General features: G+C 41.0%; 3 protein-coding genes across 5 annotated transcripts in view; 1 reads left to right on the top strand and 2 right to left on the bottom strand.

The window, feature by feature from the left end:
* Window positions 1-832, top strand: part of LOC307075268 (sodium-driven chloride bicarbonate exchanger-like) — a gene marked incomplete at its 3' end in the record, with an annotated part of 47,808 nt that extends 46,976 nt beyond the window's left edge. For 2 of the 3 annotated variants that reach the window (XM_079735810.1, XM_079735809.1), the window contains exon 26: window positions 757-832. In XM_079735810.1, the coding sequence (XP_079591936.1) occupies window positions 757-832 (76 nt within the window). The remainder of the gene's footprint in view (window positions 1-756) is intronic. The other variant, XM_079735811.1, reaches the window with a different exon arrangement.
* Window positions 833-3,092: 2,260 nt separating this feature from the next.
* LOC307075332 (glucagon-2-like) lies at window positions 3,093-6,602 on the bottom strand (the record flags this gene model as incomplete). Its single annotated transcript, XM_079735893.1, has 5 exons — window positions 3,093-3,126; window positions 3,636-3,779; window positions 4,915-5,034; window positions 5,564-5,707; window positions 6,511-6,602. The coding sequence occupies 5 exons, from the start codon at window positions 6,600-6,602 to the stop codon at window positions 3,093-3,095; spliced, it is 534 nt and encodes a 177-aa protein (XP_079592019.1).
* Window positions 6,603-7,837: 1,235 nt separating this feature from the next.
* On the bottom strand, window positions 7,838-21,845 carry LOC307074299 (dipeptidyl peptidase 4-like). Its single transcript, XM_079734319.1, has 26 exons — window positions 21,654-21,845; window positions 21,460-21,547; window positions 20,430-20,525; window positions 19,983-20,074; window positions 19,625-19,699; window positions 19,428-19,480; window positions 18,702-18,771; window positions 18,426-18,546; window positions 17,855-18,009; window positions 17,187-17,284; window positions 16,648-16,777; window positions 16,162-16,200; window positions 15,521-15,616; window positions 14,039-14,112; window positions 13,573-13,626; window positions 13,185-13,297; window positions 12,426-12,473; window positions 12,022-12,120; window positions 11,597-11,666; window positions 10,450-10,644; window positions 9,575-9,629; window positions 9,264-9,363; window positions 8,969-9,027; window positions 8,795-8,867; window positions 8,485-8,558; window positions 7,838-8,388 (listed from the first exon to the last, which is right to left on the bottom strand). The coding sequence occupies exons 1-26, from the start codon at window positions 21,654-21,656 to the stop codon at window positions 8,296-8,298; spliced, it is 2,223 nt and encodes a 740-aa protein (XP_079590445.1). The 5' UTR covers window positions 21,657-21,845; the 3' UTR covers window positions 7,838-8,295.

The raw sequence follows: 21,845 nt of genomic DNA, 5'->3' as shown, positions 1-21,845 counted from the left end.
GTGCTTTCTACTCCCTGTGAAATCAAAATAAGGCCGCAATATTGTACTGGATAGAAATATGGTGTATGGCAAGCCTGAACGGCATTTGGGATATGAAGGATCTTTGTTTTGCATGACAAATGACCTGCACTTACAGCGGGCGTATCACTGCACTGTGTGAATAACGTGGAACTTGTCGTGAACTCTATATGCATGGATGGTTCCAGTGCATCTTCTTGCATCGCTGCCTCATTTCTTTGCATGATTCCTGCCCGGTTTGATTTAACATTGGATTAGACTTGGATGTATTAAGAAGGATGGATAGAGTGTATGCTGTCTGTAGACAACCTAGCTGTATGCTTCCTTGAGCAGGATTCCCTAACCCATGGGTTTTCAAAGTGCAAGAGAGTGAGCCTCCCCTCAGAGAACAAATAAAGAGCTGCGCTGTTTATTTTACACACCAAATCTTTGTGTTTTTAAAGATCGTTTTCTTCTTTTACACATATTAAACATATTATTTTTAAAATGTTAAACATCTTTGTCAATTTTGAAGATATTTCAAAATATCTATATTATTTATTTATTTATTTTTCGCACGTCGCGCCCACCCCTCTGATGAACTCTGACGCTCCCTAGGGGCAGCGCACCTTACAGTTTGAAAACCCCTGCCCTGACCATACCTGCTCTCTGGTTATCTTCACTCCACCGTAAAACACTATGGATTAAAGTGTCTGCTTGATAAATTCAGTTATTGATAACATATTGGTTTGTTTTCAGCATTCAGAGTGGTGTGGAGAAAAAGCCCAAGCGAAGGAGACACGACAAGAGTTTGGACCGGGAGACGAGTTTGTGATGACTGGGGGCTGCCAATCAGGAAGAAGTGATTTTAAGTAAACGAAGCTGTGCCACACTCCGACCACCTTTGTACTGTGCTGCACTGTGTTTTTTCTGTCACGTAAGTCTGTGTGCAACTTGTGTAAAAAAACTAAAAAAAACTAAAACGAACAAATAATAAAACAGCAACAATGTGTTAGTGTCAATGGGCTGCACCTATGGGAACAAATGTTGATTATTTTCTATGTATATCAAAAGTGGGTGATACCAGCAACACGAGCAGGGTCCAATTCTGACGACATTACATGACCAAAAGGGCCAAGTCAAGTAAACAATTTTTAAAAAGATTATTTTACTTTATAGCTCATTTGTATTTTGTATGTTTTTATATTTTTTCAGACGCAACCTCACGTTTAAAAAAAACCTGCCAGGGTAATCCTCCATTTTGTGGAATTCCTGTGTAAAATGTAATTTTACTGCTATTTGATGGTGCACCTCATGATAGAATTAGGCAAATCGTAATTGCGTATGTAGGGGCCAATATTATCCCACGTCACTGGTATCTAATACAAGTGGCTATATAGAAAAACTAGTAATTTTTTGAAAGCATTAAATATAGATTTTATATATTCTGTATATCTTAATGTTCTTTTGTGACATAGAAAGCTCACTAGGCTATGTAATTTAATTATCTATTAAAACTGTCTTCATCGTCTTTTTTTTTAATCAGTGTATAGCACTTACCCTGTTATATATCTCTATGGCCAAGAAAGGACAGACTTATAATTTTTTTTTTTTGGGGGGGGGGGGGGGGGGGGGGGGGGGGGGGGTTGAGGGCCAGCGTCAAAAAAGATTTTAAAAAAAACTAAACATTATCAAAAACTAGCATGGCAGCTGAGCTACAGGAACTTGCTGCGCTATTAGCTTAGTTAAGCTTTTTGCATTCCTGTCAAGTTTGCCCAAATGTATGGGTCACTGTGTTCAGTTACATGATATACTGTATGTGTATATGTATGTATATATATATTTACATTTGTCATCCGCAGGTTTTTGATTTATGGTTCCTGTCCATACGCGTCAACCATTGACATGGTTCCACTGTTGCTACCGCAGAAGCTAATCCTTTAAGTGTGTTACCCGTTGTTCATTCCATCTGTTCAGGGCCAGGCTGCATTCTACTGACCCTCAACAGGACCATGGCTACTTTTGAGAGATGCAATAATAGTCTTCTTTTCTCCAAGAAGGGCAGCATTTAATAAATAGAAAAGACGATGTATAATATATAGTATATTTTATCCTTGTAAAATGTTGCTCATATATTATATACTAACGTTGAACCAGTGTTGAAGGCCAGTTCACTTTTGTGTAGATGTTATTTTCCCATTGTACTGTCCAAGTGATGGCTCTTAGTTCAGTAGAACAAACTAATTGGTCAAAATATCAATATCACGTATTTTGGCCATTTTTGTGTGAAATTCTGCCTTAAAATTGGTAGTTATAGTTGGAAATTTATGTTCAATTTAAGTCTTCTGCATAGACATGTATCAGTTTCCGATTTGTTATTACATTGTGATTTGGTGTGAGAGTGCGTGCGAGAGAACAACAGAGCAAATAAAGCGATGTAACAAACAGCCTGTCTTCAATAATTCTATCTATATTATAAATGGCTGAAATTGTACATTAAATGAGAATAAAATGTCACTTTGAAGGCTCTGTTCACTTCGAATTATGAGCCAGCCGAACCAAAGTAATGATGTTAAAACAAATGACTTGTTTGCAAAGGCAGGACATGCAGTTGTAGTGTTTCTATTCCCAACATGTTACCCAAAATGTTTTTCTGTACTAAATGCAACTAGAACAGGTTCTGCCCAGGGCCCCAAAGTTTGATGACACACAAATGCAACAAAAAAACTTTATTCAGAAGAACAGGGTTGACAATGTGTGCTAAAAACAAATTTTACTATCAGAGCTCTCAACGACTCTCATTTGTGCATAGGCCTACCTGAGTTGTGTTCATATTTTTTACTTTGTTAAAACGCACGTGAGAAAATAGTATAGACAATAATTTAAAATAGTAGAAAAACAAATATTTTCTTGTTTTCAAAGTTTTTCCGGTGCACTTCATAAAATTCTAAGGAAGAACTGTATATCCCACAGTGTTACTCAAGACATACATTTAAACATCAGTGTAACCACATATATGGAGTTGTATGGCTTATTTTTTCATTAGATATAAAAGAGCATTAAATAAAGTACACCACAGCATCCCTTGAAGATTGTCAGTTTTGCCAGTTTTGTGCTTGTCGTTTCTTACTGTGAAAGGAAAAATAAAAAATATCAAATAAACATCCACCACAAGTGTGATGTTAGCCGTTACCAAAAAATGAAGATGAAGGCATTTTAGATATTTAAACACATATTTTTAAGCAAAACACTGTCCTGGAAAAAATGGTAGGTTACATCAAACTAGAGCACGTGACTTTTAAAGTACACAACAAAAAAATTATATTTACCAAAAGTGTCTTAAAATGTTTTGCAGTGTATAGCTTCAGCATATGCCCGCTATTTATCACAAAATCGGGGCATAACAATTTTCTGACAAATGTACTTATGTTATTCGCTTTGGATATAAGCGTATGCTACCGCCCTAAATGTAAATGTAAATTAATTACAAGTCGCATTTCTTGGGGAGGTAGAGGTAACACCTTGTTCAAGTGGTAGCATAAAGTTCCAACTAGCCTTAAACCGCTTACGGTACAAACAGAAGAGCATATCGGCCATTGAGAGCCTGTAGATGAGTGTGTTTAGCTGCAGCTCGTTACCTCTCCCCAGATGGCTTGGAGGTCATAACCCAGTGTAAATACTCTTTGGCAGCCATGGCGTCCAGCACTTTGTTCACGTCGCTGGTGAAGCTGCCGTCCACGTGCCTCTTATGCACCACCTCATCCATCTCTTCCGTGACAGATCTGAGCACGCACGCAGGCACACACAATTACGGGGCGCGCGCGCGCACACACACACACACACACACACACACACAGGGGTACACACACATGCACGCACGCGCGCACACACACGCACGCACACACACACACACATTAAACACTTTGCGTCGGCGTGTTAAACCAATGAGGTAGAAACGCCCCCCCTCCCCTCCCACACACAAAAACCTCATTAACCAGTCCACTAGGTTCAGCAGTTGATGTGATGAGCCAGGCAGTCTTTCAGTGGAAAGGATTGAATAATCGATTTGATTATGGCAGATTTGTTGTTCATTCATTCATTCATCTGTGATTGGCTCATTATCAGACTTCTGATGTTTTGAACCGATTGTGTGTGAGTGAATTTGTGTCTGCATGTATATGATCGTTTACGTCAAATCATCCCACAACCAACACATAGACAATTCATACATGTATAAATGTATACACATATGTACATACACACACACCGCACACAGTCCCGCACACACACACCCAAACGAAACACACATATACACATGTATAAATGTATACACGTATGTACGCACAAAAACACAGACTCACACACAAATGAAACACAAATACATAAATGTCTAAATGTATACATGACACACACACACATACAAACGACACACACATATTACATTTATAAATGTATACGTATGCAAACACACACAAACGACACACATATACATACATGTATAATTGTATACGTATGCACACGCGCGCGCACACACACACAGACACACACACACACACACAGAGACACCAACAAACGACACCCACATATACAAACGCACACATTGGTATGTTTACGCTTAGTCAAATCAACACTGAAGGAAGGTTATCTTGATTTATTGTCAGCACGAAACACAGTAAACATGAGCACAGGGCTTCGGGAAAAAGGGAAAGAAAAAAACTGAAAACTTTGCTGCGGAAAAGAAGGAACGCAAGCGGTGACCAGCATCTCTCTCTCTCTCTCTGATATTTTTTCGCCCCCCCTCTCTCTCTCTATCGTCATCTGGTCGTCAAACCTATAGGTAGTACAGAGCAGCGGTCCCGCTGGTGGCAGCACACAGTGTAGGTAGTGGCAGAGTGCGTGGGGGGCGTAGGGGCCTACTTTCTTCGGACTTGTCCGTTCTTTAGCCAGGCTACAAAGTCCTTGGCGGCCTGCTCCTCCAGGAAGGCGCTGACGTCGCTGGTGTACGTGCCGTCCGCGTGACGCTTCGCCGGCGGGGAACTGGCGGGAAATAGAAAAATCGTAGAAATGTCATTTTACCCCTGACAACCCAGAAAAAAACGCAGGCGTTCGCATACGATATTGTATTCATCTTTATAATTCAGCTATATGTTTTTAATGACAATTATGTCATCGAGCTACAGGTGATGAGGTCCCTTGATAGATTTATCATCTGTATTTCGTTATTTGGTCTATAAAACTATAGGTCATAGCTTACAAGTAAGATATTATTAGATTATTGAACAAATTAGAATTGAACATTTAAAACGATTCCTCTCTGGAGTCGTCTGTTGAAACATGGCTGAGCAAAATGGCGGGCTCCGTGGAAGAGGACACAAGGGCTCAATCTTATGCAATCAAAACAACTATTATTATGAACATAAATATTAATATTCTGCGGAGGCCATTCCTCTAGGCGCCATCTATACACACATATTTAAGTAGTTTAGTCTAAAAAACACACGCGCGCGCACACACACACACACACACACACACACACACACACACACACACACACGTTGATACAAACCTTCCTCTCTTGTTGTTCATCAACCACTTCACAAAGTCCTGTGCTTTCCTGTCCTCCAGGTATTTGCTGTAGTCGCTGGAGAACGTCCCGTCCGAATGCCGCTTTTCTTTCGACTCGTCCACCTCTGTCATTTCTGTCTCTGGACTGTAGGGGGCAGCATAGAGGCAAGAATAAAACTTTTATTCTTTCTTTTTTTTGATATCTATATTTTAAGTAGGCAAGGAGTTGCTTGAATTGTTAATTCGTGCCAAAAATAGAAAAGGAGCACATTTCATCTGAATTCAGAGCACAGTGAATTGAAAGCGTTTCATTTTGTAATTGTATTTTTTTTATTAATAAAAGAGCCATAATTAAAGTCCCAACACCGCCTCTCCAAGTCCACGCATAATATGACTGAATATCCCTTATTAATGGTCATTGAATCTTATCTACTCATATGTACAGAACACTCCATCGGTGAGACGTTGCTGCGTATCATGACCTGTATCTGATTCAATAGCGTCTGTGCTTTCTTATCGTACCGAAGGTCTTGTTTTGTGTTGTTTTGTGCCAGTCCAAGTATTTTAGTATTTCACACCTTGTTGCTGAGATCGAAGGTCTGGTACTTTGCGGTATGCCTATTCATTTAGTTAATTATTTTGTATGTATTGTCTTCATCCTGCCATACAACCAAGATGATAAGAGGAAAGCATACCATTTAAAATCTGAATCTGTCCTCAAAACCAAGAACATTTAACTTTCTAGCTGCACTCTTTCAAGTTTTTATATTTTTTCAACTAAGTTGAACATCATTTTTTTTACCTAGTTTTGTTTGGTAGCTACTCTTTGAATCACTTGATTGATTGTTCTGAGCCTCACTGTCTTTGGATAACAGCGTCTGCTTCATGACCCATTAGTCAAAAGTCAACCAAGGCACGATGTTAGAAGGTCAGAGGTCACGATCTTACCTTGAGTCGAGCAGGGGAAGCTGCCAGCTGTAGTGGACGGCCAGCAGCAGCAACAAGATGGCGGACAGAGAGCGGATTCCTTTCACTGCCATGATCTGTCTCACACACACACACACACACACACACACACACACACACACACACACACACACACATATACATAAAGACACATACACACACACACACACACACATTTACATAAAGACACACATGCAAACACACAAACACACGCATATTTACAGAAAGACACACACACTCAGACATACACACACACACACACACATACACACACACACACATACACACACAAACAGACAAACAAAATAGGCAAAACAGGCAGACATGCACACAAGTTATCCTTTGCGATTTAAGTACATTTTTAGAAACAACTGCTTCTAAGATAAAACTAAATAGAAGACATTTTTTTTCAGTCTATGTGAAAAATGTAAAGATAACAAGAAAAACCCACCTTGGATAAAAACTAATTCCAGACGGGAAGAAAAGAAAAAGAGAAAGACAAAAGAAAGAAAAATGGGATGGCGGATTTATGTGTGGGATAGTTCCAGCGAATCTGAGGGTCTAGACATGGCCAGCGGCCTTTATATACACACCCCTACCCCGACCCGGTCGTTAGTCGCGACCCATTAGACCCGGATCCAATTGGAGGACACTTTAACCGGATTCACGGGCCGGGACCTGCGGCCATGCGTGTGATGGGCTGTCACTTAGGTGTCGAAATCAAACATCATCCTGTCCAATAAAAGCACCCGGGGAATAATACCATCCAGATACACAGCTACTGTGTCATCAAGTCGCAGTACCTGCGATGGACACCGTATGCTAACAACCACAAATTGTTTTTGGGGGTTGTTGATGATGATGATGATGAAGAGTTTTACAAACGTGAATTGTATTTAAGTTAGAGAATCAAATTATAATTTTTTGTAGATTGTATCTGGGTTTTATGTTGTGTTTTCAACAAAATCTTTAAAAATATATATTTTTTACATTTTTTGGCGTCCTTTTATCCCATTTATCATAGCTAGCTTAACGCATTAGGCTACAAAGAAAATGTAGCGCAACCCCATGAGCACGATTCTGATTGGCTAGTTGGATTTACGTTCTGTATTTTACATAAACGCAACCTATATGGCTATGTTGCTCATTTTGAATAAAGTGCTAAATTAGGAAAAGTAAAAAAGAGACACAATTAAATCAGAAACTACTTATTTCTTTAATTCCATAATGACAAAGACACATCGCAAACCACAAGAAAAACGTATGTAACTGAAGTCATATCAATAAATGAGGTTCTGTGAGTATCATTTACAAAATGGTTAGTGCAAAACAAGTGGATGCCTAAATGTTCCACTTGAGAAAATTAAAATATTTCTTCATCCATAGGCCCGCATTTGTTTGCCTACAGACAATTTCTAACTCATTGTAAATTACTGGACGGCAAGCCACAAAACGTACAAGCCAAAACACGTTTACTGTTTAAAAAAATATGATCAATATCTTTGGATTATCAATCACTTTTAATCAAACCATTTAGAAAAAACCATTGAATTTATTATCATTTACCAAAAGCAACTTCATAAAGCCCTTTTAAATTTAACTGACCCACTTAACCTATATTGGCTCTCAGTCATTTGACTGTTCTGCATGTTATGACTTTATCGCCTTTTGTAATTCAAGATTTAAGTTTCATATGATTTGGGTTTATTGCCTTATTTGATTTCTGTTGCACTTTGATTTACACTGCTGTAGTAATTAATTCAGCTCTCAGGCGAAGCATCTCAGCAGGAAGTGGCTCAACTGCGTGTAGACGTGCTCGTAGGCTGCCCCGCTCAGGCCGTGGTCCTTGTCGGTGTACCACTTCAGAACACACAGGAAATGACGTACATGTGAAGATACATTATTCCATATCTTTGGATGTGTCTGTGTGTATGTGTGTGTGTGTTAAATACTCACCATGGCCTCAAAGTCGACCTCTTCCTCCACCAGTGCTTTAGAAATCTGTGCTGCCTGCTGGAAGTGGACATTGTCTAGAAAAAATAACACAAAGATTTAAAGCTGCATTCAATCCATCTCTGACAACAAGGGGGCAGTAATTATACTCTAAACCAGTCCTGAAAAGAAACGGACCTGTAAGCCTGTCTCCCAAAGAGGCTATGTGAAATAGGGCAATGCTGCACAATAATACCTTTGTGTTGGGCTTGAGCTCTGTCTATCTACGTCTGTCTGTCTGTTTCAATTGGTTGCGTGAGTCGTGAGGTCGTACCGTCTGCTAAGCCGTGAACCAGGAAGTATTTCACTGAATGGAACTCCTTGGCCCTGGCAGTGACTGTTGAATTCTACAAAGGAACAAAGATAATTAGCAAGTACAACCAGACAGGTATAACCATGAGCACAGACTATAACTCACATATCCTTTCAACAACAAAGCTCAAATTACCATGTAGAAATGTTTGTTGTCCTTAGGTTCGTTCATGTACCGCTCCGTATAGATAGAATCTGCAGCACAAAATTTAACAAAATATCACTGGTACTTTCATACATCATGCAATAACTGCAATAACTTATTACATTGTCTTTGTTAGCAGTAAACTCACCAAACTAGTTCACGGGGTGAGTATATATTTAACAATTAATAACAATTTCAATCATTAAAATGGCTATCATTCGTTGAACTTTATTGGGATCTGTGTTGACATCGATAATACCAATACCATATACCATATACCACATACCATAATACTCCCACTTGGACACTGGTGCCACGGCCATTCCACATTTAAACACTCCACTTCCTGCTCCCAGCGCCATGGATGTTACGTAGCCTCCGTAGGACTGTGGAAATATAAAAAAAGACATTATTATAACGTTTATATTCAATGTTTTATATTTAAAATTACACCTTTTTTTGTAATTACAGTGTGAGTGTGTTGGTATATCTGTCTTTCTGTGATTGGCTCTCTCTTTTAGCACATTGTGTATGTTGCTTGAGTGACAGACATGAAACATTAGGTTAAAATGGAAAGACGACTTATGGAAAACATACCCAGCCCCAAATTGCAATCCGCTCCTTGTCGATGAAGCCCTTTTTCGTAATTTCTCTGAAATAAACATTACATTATAGTTTACCCTGACGTATAGTTAAGTTATTCATAGTAATAATACTATTTATTAATTACTATTCTATACGTAAGGGATAATATAGAGCGATATTAAGTTAGACTCTACAGTTGGAAATAGGGTCCATTGCAGCGGCCTATTATTCATAGCACTAGTTTGCTGCACAAAAATAACAGACTGCTGAAGGCCGTAATTGACCGATAAGGATCAAGCGTTCAACAAAGCTATGTCATAATCGTTATCATCAGCAATAGGAGTAGAAATCTATATTCGACTTAAAAGTAAAACGACTAACACAATTCAGAATAAGTTGGTTCTTGATTTGATTTGACCTTTTTTACAATTCTCACAAACTGCTCAGAAGGGAGCCAACAAGTAGGAGGATTCTGTACCCATTTGTGTCATGGCGTCTTTAAAGGGAATGTTTTACTTAACAAAGCTAGTTATTAGAACTTAATTGGACCCATAACGACCCTGGACTCTTTACTGTCCACCAGTGACTAACACTTTCCTTGTGATAAAAGCACGCACATGACATCCTCACTTGATGTTCAGGATAACACACCCTTTTTTAAGTACCGCACTATCTCATCATGATTGCTAAATGCGTACGTACGCAACCATCCAGGCATACGTGTGCGCATTTACACTCCAAATATAGATCCATGGGCTCTATATTGGGAAATACTCTCTCAAAAAAATAGGCTGCCCAAAAAAGGAAAATCCCCAGCGCTGGTCGGATGTTGCCGGGCGGGGTTATAACGGCAGAGTTTAACACCTCATCCGCTGTCATCCACTTACTGGGCAGCGGCGATTTGATCTTCCACCTCAAAGGTTCCCAGACGCCGATAAATGGCGTGCATTAGCTTGTCGCCCCGGTAACCGCTTCCCCTTCCGTCGAAGCTGGCCACGATGATGTTCTCAGTGCTGGCCAGGTACTCGGACCAGCCCAGCCTGTAGCGGAAGTCTGCCTTCTGGCTGCACGGACCCGCGTATCTGGAGGGGGAGGTGTAAGTCGTAGAGGTGAAACAGGTGTTAACTGGCTTAGAGTTTATGAATTAGGATGAATGCGATTATGAGGCACGGAAAGGTTTCGAGTGCCCTTACGTGACCAAACTTTACCTCATTCACTTAAGTGTTTTTGGCACGTATTAAATAAAAAGATTTATGGATATTGATGGATAACCCAGCTGGGTTTTGTTCTGTGTGATAAACCTGATTAGTACCTCACAAACTCACAAAGGGGATGTTTTATTTTGCACGTAGGGTTAGTTTATGAGGACTGACGTTTGTGTGTTTTTCGCAGGAAGGAAGATTGTTAAACTGATTTATTTGTGTTGTAGTGGTGGGATCTTTGTTTACTTAACCCAATAGTTCCCAAACTTTTCTGCCCTCCCTTACCCACACACAAACACACAGACACACACCCACACACAGACAGACAAACACACACATCCCCGGCCACACACACACACACACACACAAACACACACACACACACACACACACACATCCACCCCATCCAACAGTTCTTGGTATAAGTCATTATATTTCATTTTCTCCCCATGCTTGTTTCACATGAGGGTGCAGGTGCTCTGACCCACTCACACAACACTGGGTGCAAAGTTCACGCAGGGCTACCATAAAGGCAGACACTTCACATGCACATCACTGGCGGTCATATAAATTGTATCAGTAGTCCATGGGTTTGTTTACAGCTCTTTCTAATAGTTGGTTTCCGCCTGTGGTCGTTCAGATCACAATCTTTGTATAAAGATATTCCTCTCGCTACAATACATTCACGCTCCCTTCCATCCCATCTACCCTGGCCCACCCTGAAGCCTCCCTCCTTGGGGAGACAGACTCTGCTTGTACACAATGCGGGACGAACACAACATGAATCAGACAACACACAACATGAATAAGAGTAAGTAATGTATTCACTTACACGTCCACCAGTAAGGGATACTTATTAGACTCGCTGAAGCCGGGAGGTAAAGTCATTTGATACTCGATGTCTGCCGGAAAAAACAAAAACAAAAGAAACAACGTGAAAATCACTTCACCGTCCTCAAAGGAGGATACCGTTCTGGGTGGTTAAACCATCGTCACAGTTTTCCCGGCATGGCGATAACAGGTGCGTGTTTCAGAATCAATGCACCAAAGTGCTACTATTGTTAGCGCACTCACGCCAAATGCTCTTCGGCAGAATCTGTACTTTTAAGTCTTCATTTTGACAAATGACAATGGTTGAAGTGAAGCCAGGAGAGAGTGTTATGATTATAGAATCATCACTGAGGTCCTTTGAGATATCGATCAACGTGTGTCCTCAGGCGCAACTTCCGATAAGTCGTCCAATCTTCGGGAGCTTACCGATCCCTCCGACCTTGAGGATGCCGCGCTGCATGGTGGGAGTCCTGATGTTGGAGATGAGGTTGAGGAATTGAGCGTTGTCTTCCAGGATTGTGTCCTCTACAAAAACAAACACACCTCAGGTTATGTGGGGACAAAGGGTTCTGGGTTCCAACCCTAGTGTTCTGCAGTCTTTTAGCACATTGAGGTGCACAGGCTGTGTTTTAGCGTCAATGAACGCAGAAGCCCAAAGCACACGGAGCATGGATTTCACTTCATATTTGTAACGTGACCCAAAAATTAAACCGTGGTTTTTAACTCCCAGATGAAATGAAACAGACGCACACGTGCTGATGAAGCTTGCTTTGTGAAATTGTCAATTGAATTTGAGTCGAGTTGAATTTAACTTAATGAAATGTTTGTACCTGTTTTGTTTATGTTGCTCCTGAGGGAGTAGCGCGGACTGCCAGGACCTGAGAAGCACAGAGGAAAACAAAGTCAACCATCATTTATCTCAACAAACAAGCAATATGGCAAAGGGATGCAAAGTGGGAATACGAAAGAAAGAAAGAAAGAAAGAAAGAAAGAAAGAAAGAAAGAAAGAAAGAAAGAAAGAAAGAAAGATAGAAACAAACAAACAAACAAACAAACAAACAAACAAAGACAGAATTAAATGAAGACAGAAACAAACAACTATAGAGAGAAAGGAAAATAGATAAATAAACAGAAACAGAGAAACAACCTAAATTATGGGTAGGGAGTTTATTTTACAATATTCTCATATTTGTTATTCATTTACTTTAACCTATCCGAAATGCAATCAATAAATCAAATGCTCTGACCAGAAAAGAAATCTGGTATCTGTGCTTGTCACAGGCCTGTAATAATCCTGTCCAATCGATTCATTCTGCTGAATTAAATTATTGGATGGCCTACCTGTCAGTCTACCTGCCTACCCGGCTACCTGCAAGCATTCATCGCTCATGACCAGAGTCTCCCTCATGGCAAGGCAGACCTTAAAAAGCTAGTGAGCTAGTGAGAAAGACGTAGGAGGTTTTCGTTTGTATACTTCCGGCTCCTAGCTAAATCGACCTTACTCTGGCCGGTTTCTCCAAATGGCCTAACCTAGCTTCAATGAATCCAGGAAACAGTTACAAATACAGGGAGAAGGTGTGTGGACGCACCCTGGCAGGACACACGGTAGAAGGAGGCGTTGTGGCTGAAGGAGGCTGAGTTGTATTGGCAGTCCTTATGAAATGTGCACGTCAGACACTCTGACGTTCTATTGGGGGTCAACCTGCACATGACACACACACACACACACACACACACAAACACACATACACACACACACACACACACGCACACACACACACAAATGATTTACATGTGAAAGACAAATAGATACTTAAAACAAAACTGATATATATTTTTTTAAACACAGTATTGCATTTAGTAATGCATCAATTCTAATACTAATTTGCATAGACACACACACACACACACACATGGATACACACACACACATACACGTAGATAAACACACACACACACACACACACAACAACTTACTTGTAAACATTGCGGCCTCCGGCTCTAGCGCCGTCTTCATTACTTGAATAATACCTGGGGACAGAAAAAGATCATAGTTAAGTAGTAGTAGTATTAGTAATAGTATAATATAGTAGTATTAACATGTCATTAGAATAAGAACAATAGCTCTCTGCTCTTTTTAGATTTCATGATAAAAAATACTTTATTATTACTTCTTTTTTTAAAATCCTATGAGTAGCATACGGTGTCTTGCGTTCACGTTTAGACGACAGTTACTGTCTGAGTATTCCACATGGTTGGGACAACAATGAAATCCTACATTTAATTGAAAGTTAAAAGCTGCAGCATAAAAGTTACATAGTGCAGATGTTATGCACGTTTCGGTATCCACTCCGACACAACGTCTAGCTGTTTTGGCAGCTAGGCAACCATCTTGTGAACTTTTCCGGCCACTCAGACTCATGGATGACCAATCCCAACTCACACGGTGCCATCAGCCGTCACTTTGAGGATGTTGACCACCTCCCACGTCCCGTTTGTGATGGGCTTGACATCTCTCTGTCAGACATGAAGACAAAATGTCAACTTAAACGTAGATCATCGGGACTGTAGCATTCATCCCACCACCTTTAGACCCCGTCAATGTGATCAATATCTCCCGATTATGTAAGTCTGCAGGGTTTGGTGTCTGGCTGTTTCTCTCACGATAAAGTTAATAAAGGTACAATATGTAACACATGTACTGTACGACATCACAGCGGTGATGTTAGTTTGACGGTATTTAATTGCAAAACAAAATAGCTCAATGAAATAGGGCAGATTTCTTTCAGATTAGTCTTGGTCTGAAGACTGGAAATTGGACAATATTTCACACTATTAGATCGCTGAAATGATTATTCAACACGTTTTTTTCCTTATATTAAGGACATTGTGTGGTAGTCTGCAAAATCTATGTTAAACATTGTTCAAAGTGTTAACAAGAATCAAACATCAAACTGAATTCATCATATAATTGCGTATTTTTGCGATATAATTGCGTGTTCCGTCCGTCTGAAACAACCCAAATCAAATGTCTCTTAAACGAATCAATCAAACTTAATGCTAGGCTATAAAATAAAACTAAATAGGCCACAATAAGTGTGTGTGTTGTTGAGTCATCGACTCGACACAAGCACGTCGTAAGGTAAAGACAAACCATCAAGCAGGTAGCCCTGTTACCATGGAGGGACAAACCCCGACCCTATTGGTCTGCTATATAGAGTCAAACCGAGTCAGGTCGGGCCAGTGTAGTGTGATGGAGAATCGCCGTTAGAACCCAGAAGGCTTTCAAGATGGAAGCCCGAAGCATGGTTGCATGCAGGATGCAAGGTTTAGAATATGCAAACAATAGATCAATTGCAAACGTATACTTTAACGGGTCAACTCATTGTCGTTTGTCATTGTAAAACTCTGTGCTCTGTGCTCTGTGCTCGTATCAAAACATACAGTTTTGCACAGCTTGTCTTGCGCTTGTGTTCCCTCAGTGACCTAAACCTGGCAACCCGCTATGAGCTATGAGTCCAGGGGAGCGGGCGGAGACAACTCTGTAATATTTTGAATTTGGAATGTAGTCCCAATTTTTAACGCTCTGTGTCAGCTACATATTGTACCTTCAATGCCACAATTTAAGGTGTTTTTAGTGGTTTGAGGGTTGTCTTATTCAAAAACTTCAACATACAACGTTTTCTATGCTAATAAGATTTAGAGTAATTTGGAGCCAAAGTAAAATCTGACAAATTATATTATATTTCTTTCTACTTCTGTTCAATGTAGAATCACACGTTGATTCTATTCTCCCAAAACACACACACAATGTGTCATACGTGATGAACAGCACATGAACCCTGCGTTGACCACTGTGTTGCGCCTAATCTCTAAGAATATCCCGTGAGTAAACGTGGTAAAAGCAGAAGAGGACACCACTCACCCCAACCACATGATGGATGTGTTTATATCCGTAGCGGTTGCTCATCACCAGGTAATATGATTTATCCGCCGCAAACACAGGTTCATCTGGGGAAAACTATAAGAGGGCCGGCGTGGATGAGAACATAATTTTTTATTGTAGACTTACCGTCGCGTTAACATGTTAGCATGCTAGCATTATCACTATGTGTGTACTGCATGTTAACCGTCACGCTAACATTGGTAGTATGCTAACATACGTCACGTTAACATGCTAGCACGCTAGCATTATCACTGTGTGTGTACTTCATGCTAACCATCACTCTAACATTGCTAGTATGCTAGCATATGCCACGTTAACATGTTAGCATGCTAGCACTATCACTTTGTGTGTACTGCATGCTAACCGACCCGCTAACAGTGGTAGTATGCTAGCATTATGACAGGGTGTATTGCATGCTAACCGACAGGCTTACATGCTAGCCCGCTAGCATTATCTTTATCATCATTATTGTTATCAGTGTGTATTACGCTAACATGCTAGCATGCAAGCATCACAATATTTAACTGAAATGCTGACATGCTAGCTCTACTAGAGTATGTGCCATAAACTAAGGTTACTATTATCTGTATTATTGGTGTACAGGTATAAAAGTCACGTACCCTGCCGATCCAGCCATTAGTTTGGGTCAATGCCAGGCTCTGGAAACAATGGGAAATAGTACACTTTTAATAAAGAAGGTTTGGTTATATATATATATATATATATATATATATAACGAAGACTTATAAATATGTATATCTTCATAGACGATAGAAGGGTCAATTAATGGATGGATTGATAGAGCAGACAGACAGACAGACAGATAGACAGATAGAAAGAGTTTAATAATATATATATATATATATATATATATATATATATATATATATATAGATTGATAGATGCCCTCATAATTTTCAGACTCGACTACTGCAACAGGATCCTCTGTGGTTCACCTTACAAAATCCTCAATAAACTTCAGATAGAGATAGAGCGATAGAGTAAGTGATGGGTTGTAATCAGATAGATAGTTATTGAGAGATAGATATATAGCTGGACAGATTCATTGATAGATAGATGGATAAAGTCATAGATTTGTGGGTCACCTCCCCAGCAACCCATTCACCCCCGACCAAGTTGTAGATCTGCAGGAGGAGGTATTCTTGTTTCCTCTTCAGCCACTGAACGGCCAGGCGGTCGTCCGTTACCCAGGTGACCGTCGCCAGGTAGTGATCGCTTTAGAACAGGAATTTAAAGATAATTAACTCAACCGAAAAATACATTCTTCTATCGTGTATATGTAATACACTTCTTTATAAAAGTATTGCAACTGTGATTGTTTTTCAATCTGTGGGTCACGGGCCGTTAGTGGACCAAGTGGGTCGCTGGACAGCCGCAATATAAATAAAAATGGTCGATTTGATCATCAATATTTATGAAGACTGGAAAAGGAACATTGTATGAGGGCAATACAGATAGAGAAATGTTAATTTTTTTTGACAGGGTCATTTAAATGTGTGGTTTATTTCACTTCGGCACAAAATATTCGGTTGGGTTCTTTGGCAAAAGTACATCCATAAGTGAGTCCCAAAAGGTCTGCTCTGCTATGCAAGATTGTTCGGTACTATACTACATTCTACGTTACCCTGTGTTAAAGGAGACCGGAATGATGACTGGTAAGACCGTTTTTGATTCTTTGGCGTCGACAACAAACAGCTTGGCGACAGAGTTTGGGGTTCCGGGCTGCCACGCAAACAACAAGGGGGGAAACAAGATGTAGAATCGATCAAAATATCCGAAATGATATATGGCTACTCAAAAGGTCTATCAAATCTGTGGTCATTTTACAGACAAACATTGGATTAGGGAGCATGTAGGTAGGGGTTTAACATCTCTAGAATGCCTACAGGTGCAATGCAGAAATCGTCATACGAAACTGGTGCTTTAGGACCGGGGGTCAACACCCTAGCAACGCTCAACTATACTTTACAATGCTGGGTAAAAAGGCACGGAAAAGTCAATCCTCTCTAGTCGAAAAAAAACGATAACATTCAGACCAAACAATACAGCAGGCAAAGCCAATGTCCAAAAAATGCATTGATATACTTTTTTTTCACAAAGCCCACAGCACAATGAGCGTGAACTTCGGTTTGTATATCTGGCGTGACTCGAAAATAGGAACCGAATAATTATGTTTTTGTACGTTTGTGAACGGAGCGTTGCCGTATTCTTCCGCTCCTTCTGTAAAGGGCTCAAGTCTGTTTTCAGAAGTGAAGATTTCAACAAATGTAATTGTAATTTTGTGGAGCCGACCTTGGGGTAGGGGATGACGACAGTGGTGGGGTACTGCTCCTCTCCGTACCAGGAGTACTCGATGTTGTGGACACCCGTGTCATTGAACTGGGCAAAGGCCACGTGCTTTCCACCCGGCGACCACCACAGTGCTTGATTGGACGAGAACATCTCCTCTAAAGGGAACAAATAGGAGGAGTTTATTGATGGATGAACTCCTTATTTTGGTATTTTTCTTTCAACCCTCTGCACATCATTACAGTTCAGAGTTTTGTTTTGGTTAGTTTCATTGTGATCACCTTTTGAGTCAACGAAGACAAACATTAATTTTATTTAATTCACTCTATTCAAAATCTACCTGACACAAAGAAGGTATAAACACAAAGGCTAATAGACACAAATTGAGCAAATATAATTAAATTCAAAAAATCAAATAGAAAACAGAAGGCACTAAAAAATAGGCCAAAAAAATCTCATTTTATTTGGGTGGGGTTCAGCTGACGTTGCAACTAGCATTGCGTGGGCATTTCCTGTTGCATCATTTCAAAGAGAATCTCAACTCGGCAGCACTTAAACACACCCTACCACTCACCCTCATACACCCAGTCGGGGATGCCGTTCAGCATGACGTTGTGTTCTCCGTTGATGGTGACCCTTTCTGCTGGGCTGGTGGCATTGCTCATCAAGTACACGTCGTTCTCCCAGACGTAGGCCTGCCGCGGGATATAGCGGACACGTTAACATTTCATCACACTCATTAGTCACATGATTCCCCTACCGCAAACTAGGGACAATTCCGAGAAAAGAAAACTAAATTTTAGAGTCTAGACGTTTGTCATATGTAAACTGGTCCTTTGTTTTGACTCACCAGTCCGTTTCCTTCGGGGGCCCATGCTAAAAACTGGACATTGTCTTTGATTCCAGAGTCTACGAATTGCCTGTATCCATGGAAACAAGGTCAAAGGTTAAAGGGGACCTTCAGTGATTTGGAGTGATCCAATCGATTAGTTTCTGCTCGATATTTTGGATCAATTTGGTCATTGACCTGACTTTTTCTTAAATACGAAAAAAGTGTTGATAGGCCAGTGATTAATTCTTTGACAGCTACTGTCTGAGATTTCCCCATGGTTGGGACAACAATAAAATGCTAAATTAAATTAAAAGTTAACAGCTGCTGTATAAAAGTTACATAGGGCAGATGTTATTCATGAGTATGTGTCGGGATCCACTCTAAACTATAAATTGTGTGCTAGTTTCGGCAGCTAGGCAACCCTGTTGTGAACCTTTCCCATCCACACTGTCTACCCTACGGTGAAATCACATGTGGGTGTCCACCCGGAAGTAGGATCGTCTTAGACTCCCTGCATGGGGATGTCCACAGGTACGCTGGGACCAGCAAATTGCAGCACTGTCAAATGAATTGATTAACGGGGTTGTATAACCATTCTCCATCACACGACATTGCAAAGAGGAAGTCAGGTCGTAGCGTTTATCAGGGGTCAGGGTTCATGGCTCTAGCGATAAACACTGCCTCCGTCGCATTGGAGGGGCAAATCGGCAAGGTGTTCGAGGTGTAGGGCAAGAGGATGCCTACCGGTTGACGACGTCGTAAATGGTGTAGGTGGCGTTGTACGAATGTCTCCATTGCTGATTGGGAACAGAGGAGAGAGGACGATAATAACAACTGTTAAAGACGACCGCATTAGTCGAAACTGTGACAGTATTTGAATTTGCTTTTTTTGGGGCGATTTTGCTGACTTTTCGGACTCCCGAGGGGAAATGTACGCGTACCTTTGTGAAGTTACTCATGAACGCCACGTACTTGTGGTCGGCTGACAGCTTGTAATCATCGGCTTTGAGATCGATCTGCGGGATTAAAAGGTTAAAGGTCAATGAACCCAGATTGTTGTTTTTTTATGCCAACAAATCCGACTTTAACAGGAAAACCGAGGGTGTCTATCATTGGGCGATGTCTTGTAGAGATTGTGTGGACAGAAATGTATAGAGATAGTAGCGGTGATCTTGTGACCCCTCTGTGTGATGAAGTAACTGGAAAGCAAAAACTGCAATAAATGAGAATGCATCTCAACTGGTCAAAACTGCGGTATTTTGTCCCACATTTGGATGCGGGATACATTATGAGACTTACAAATAGCGTTTTGTTCAAGAACTCTTCAAACTGTCCGGATTCGGCGTTGTATCGGAACACCGAGCCATTGGCCTTGTGCAGGTACTCATTGTCTGCGGGAACACACAGAAAAAGGCGACGACACAAACCTTATGGCAACGTGGTGGCAAAGTCATGCCGATGGAAGACTTTTGAACAGTCTGATAGTTCCAAATTGAATATGTTTATTGTGGTTCGATATTGACCCCAGTCTGGGTTTGTGGACTTGAGAGAGAATTTGACATCCTCATTCATCATGGTCATTCCTTCAGTGTTATAAACACACACACACACACACACACACACACACACATACACACACACACACACACACACACACACACACACACACACACACACACACACACACACACACACACACACACACACACACACACACAGTTTCCTGTCTTCTTTGGGGTCTTTCACCTGAGATCCACCTCAGGTTGTAGGAGCGTGGGTTGAGGGTGTCGTTGAAGACATCTTCCAGGCTGAACGGCCGCCGGCTGTCTCTACCAGTGTCATCTGGAGGGACAGACGTGAGCCAGGGTGAGATCTAACCATATCGCTGTGTACGTGAACACACACAACCATGTGTGCATGCACGCACGCCCGCACACGCACGTGCACGCATGCACACACACACACACACACACACACACACACACACACACACACACACACACACACACACACACACACACACACACACACACACACACACACACACACACACACACACACACACACACACAAAGACACATTGTGAGTAAAGTACTGTAATAGGTGTGATGATATTCTTTTCTAAAGGTTTTATTTGGTACAGTTCTCACGGTAGACGAAGCTTGTCTGATGGTGATGGCATGGATCGGCCTATGAGGGCAAAGCGCTAGGATACATGTATTTTGTTTACTTTTGAAATGATCATTGTTTATTCTAAAATAAACGATAAATATTTTAAACTGACGCTTAAATCACTTTCGGTCATTATTGCTGGATTGGTCCAAAAACAAAATTAAGAAATTAGGAAATCACTACCTGGCCGCACATTAAGCATGATAGGCCTTACTGTCATAACTAATACATCACAGAATAAGTTGGCCTACTGCATAACCAGAATCATACCGACATCGGAGACAAAAAAAGACCACTGTAAACTGAAAAAAATGCTTGAAATAAAATAATAATATGAAATTACTTTTGCAGACCATTTGACAGTAATAAAGGAAAGGTTGCCTGGAAATCTTGTTTTGAACTGTGTTTGTGTGTGTGTGCCAGTGCGTGCCTGCGCGCACGTTAGAGATGAACTTCGTTGACCCGTGGTCAATACATGCAGTAGCGGTCTATGCAGTATGGAGCGCGTTAGTTTCCGAAACATTAACTTTGCACCGCTCGCTCAAACCCGTCTAACCCCGCCGCAGTCACATGGGTTGCGGTGGTCAGCGGGCGCGTGACTCACCGTTCAAATAGATGGCCGTGGGCACGGCGATCAGGATGACCACCAAGGCGAACCCGAGCACACCGAGCAGCACCTTGGCGACGGAAACCTGGGAGGAGATGACACAATAAAAGTCCCTAAATGAAAAAGGCTGTTGCGGGGCTCACATATTGACATTCTCAGTGAACTGTTAAGAAACCCCGGGCGTTACTCACCATTTTTGGGCGCTGACGTGAAGAATAGTATATAGTCGTTCAACCACAGGAGTGCATGGGAAGGTAAGGCGACAGTGGCAGTAGATGCGATGAGGTGAAAGTCGAATAAAGTTATGGGACGCTACTGAGGCGGTTAAACATTATCTACGCGTACGACTCTAACGAGGTCCCATAAAAGAGAGAAGCGGAGTA

The sequence above is a fragment of the Pollachius pollachius genome (assembly GCF_949987615.1).
Source record: "Pollachius pollachius genome assembly, chromosome: 4".
Classification (NCBI taxonomy): domain Eukaryota; kingdom Metazoa; phylum Chordata; class Actinopteri; order Gadiformes; family Gadidae; genus Pollachius; species Pollachius pollachius.
This window is presented reverse-complemented; position numbering and strand designations above follow the sequence as displayed.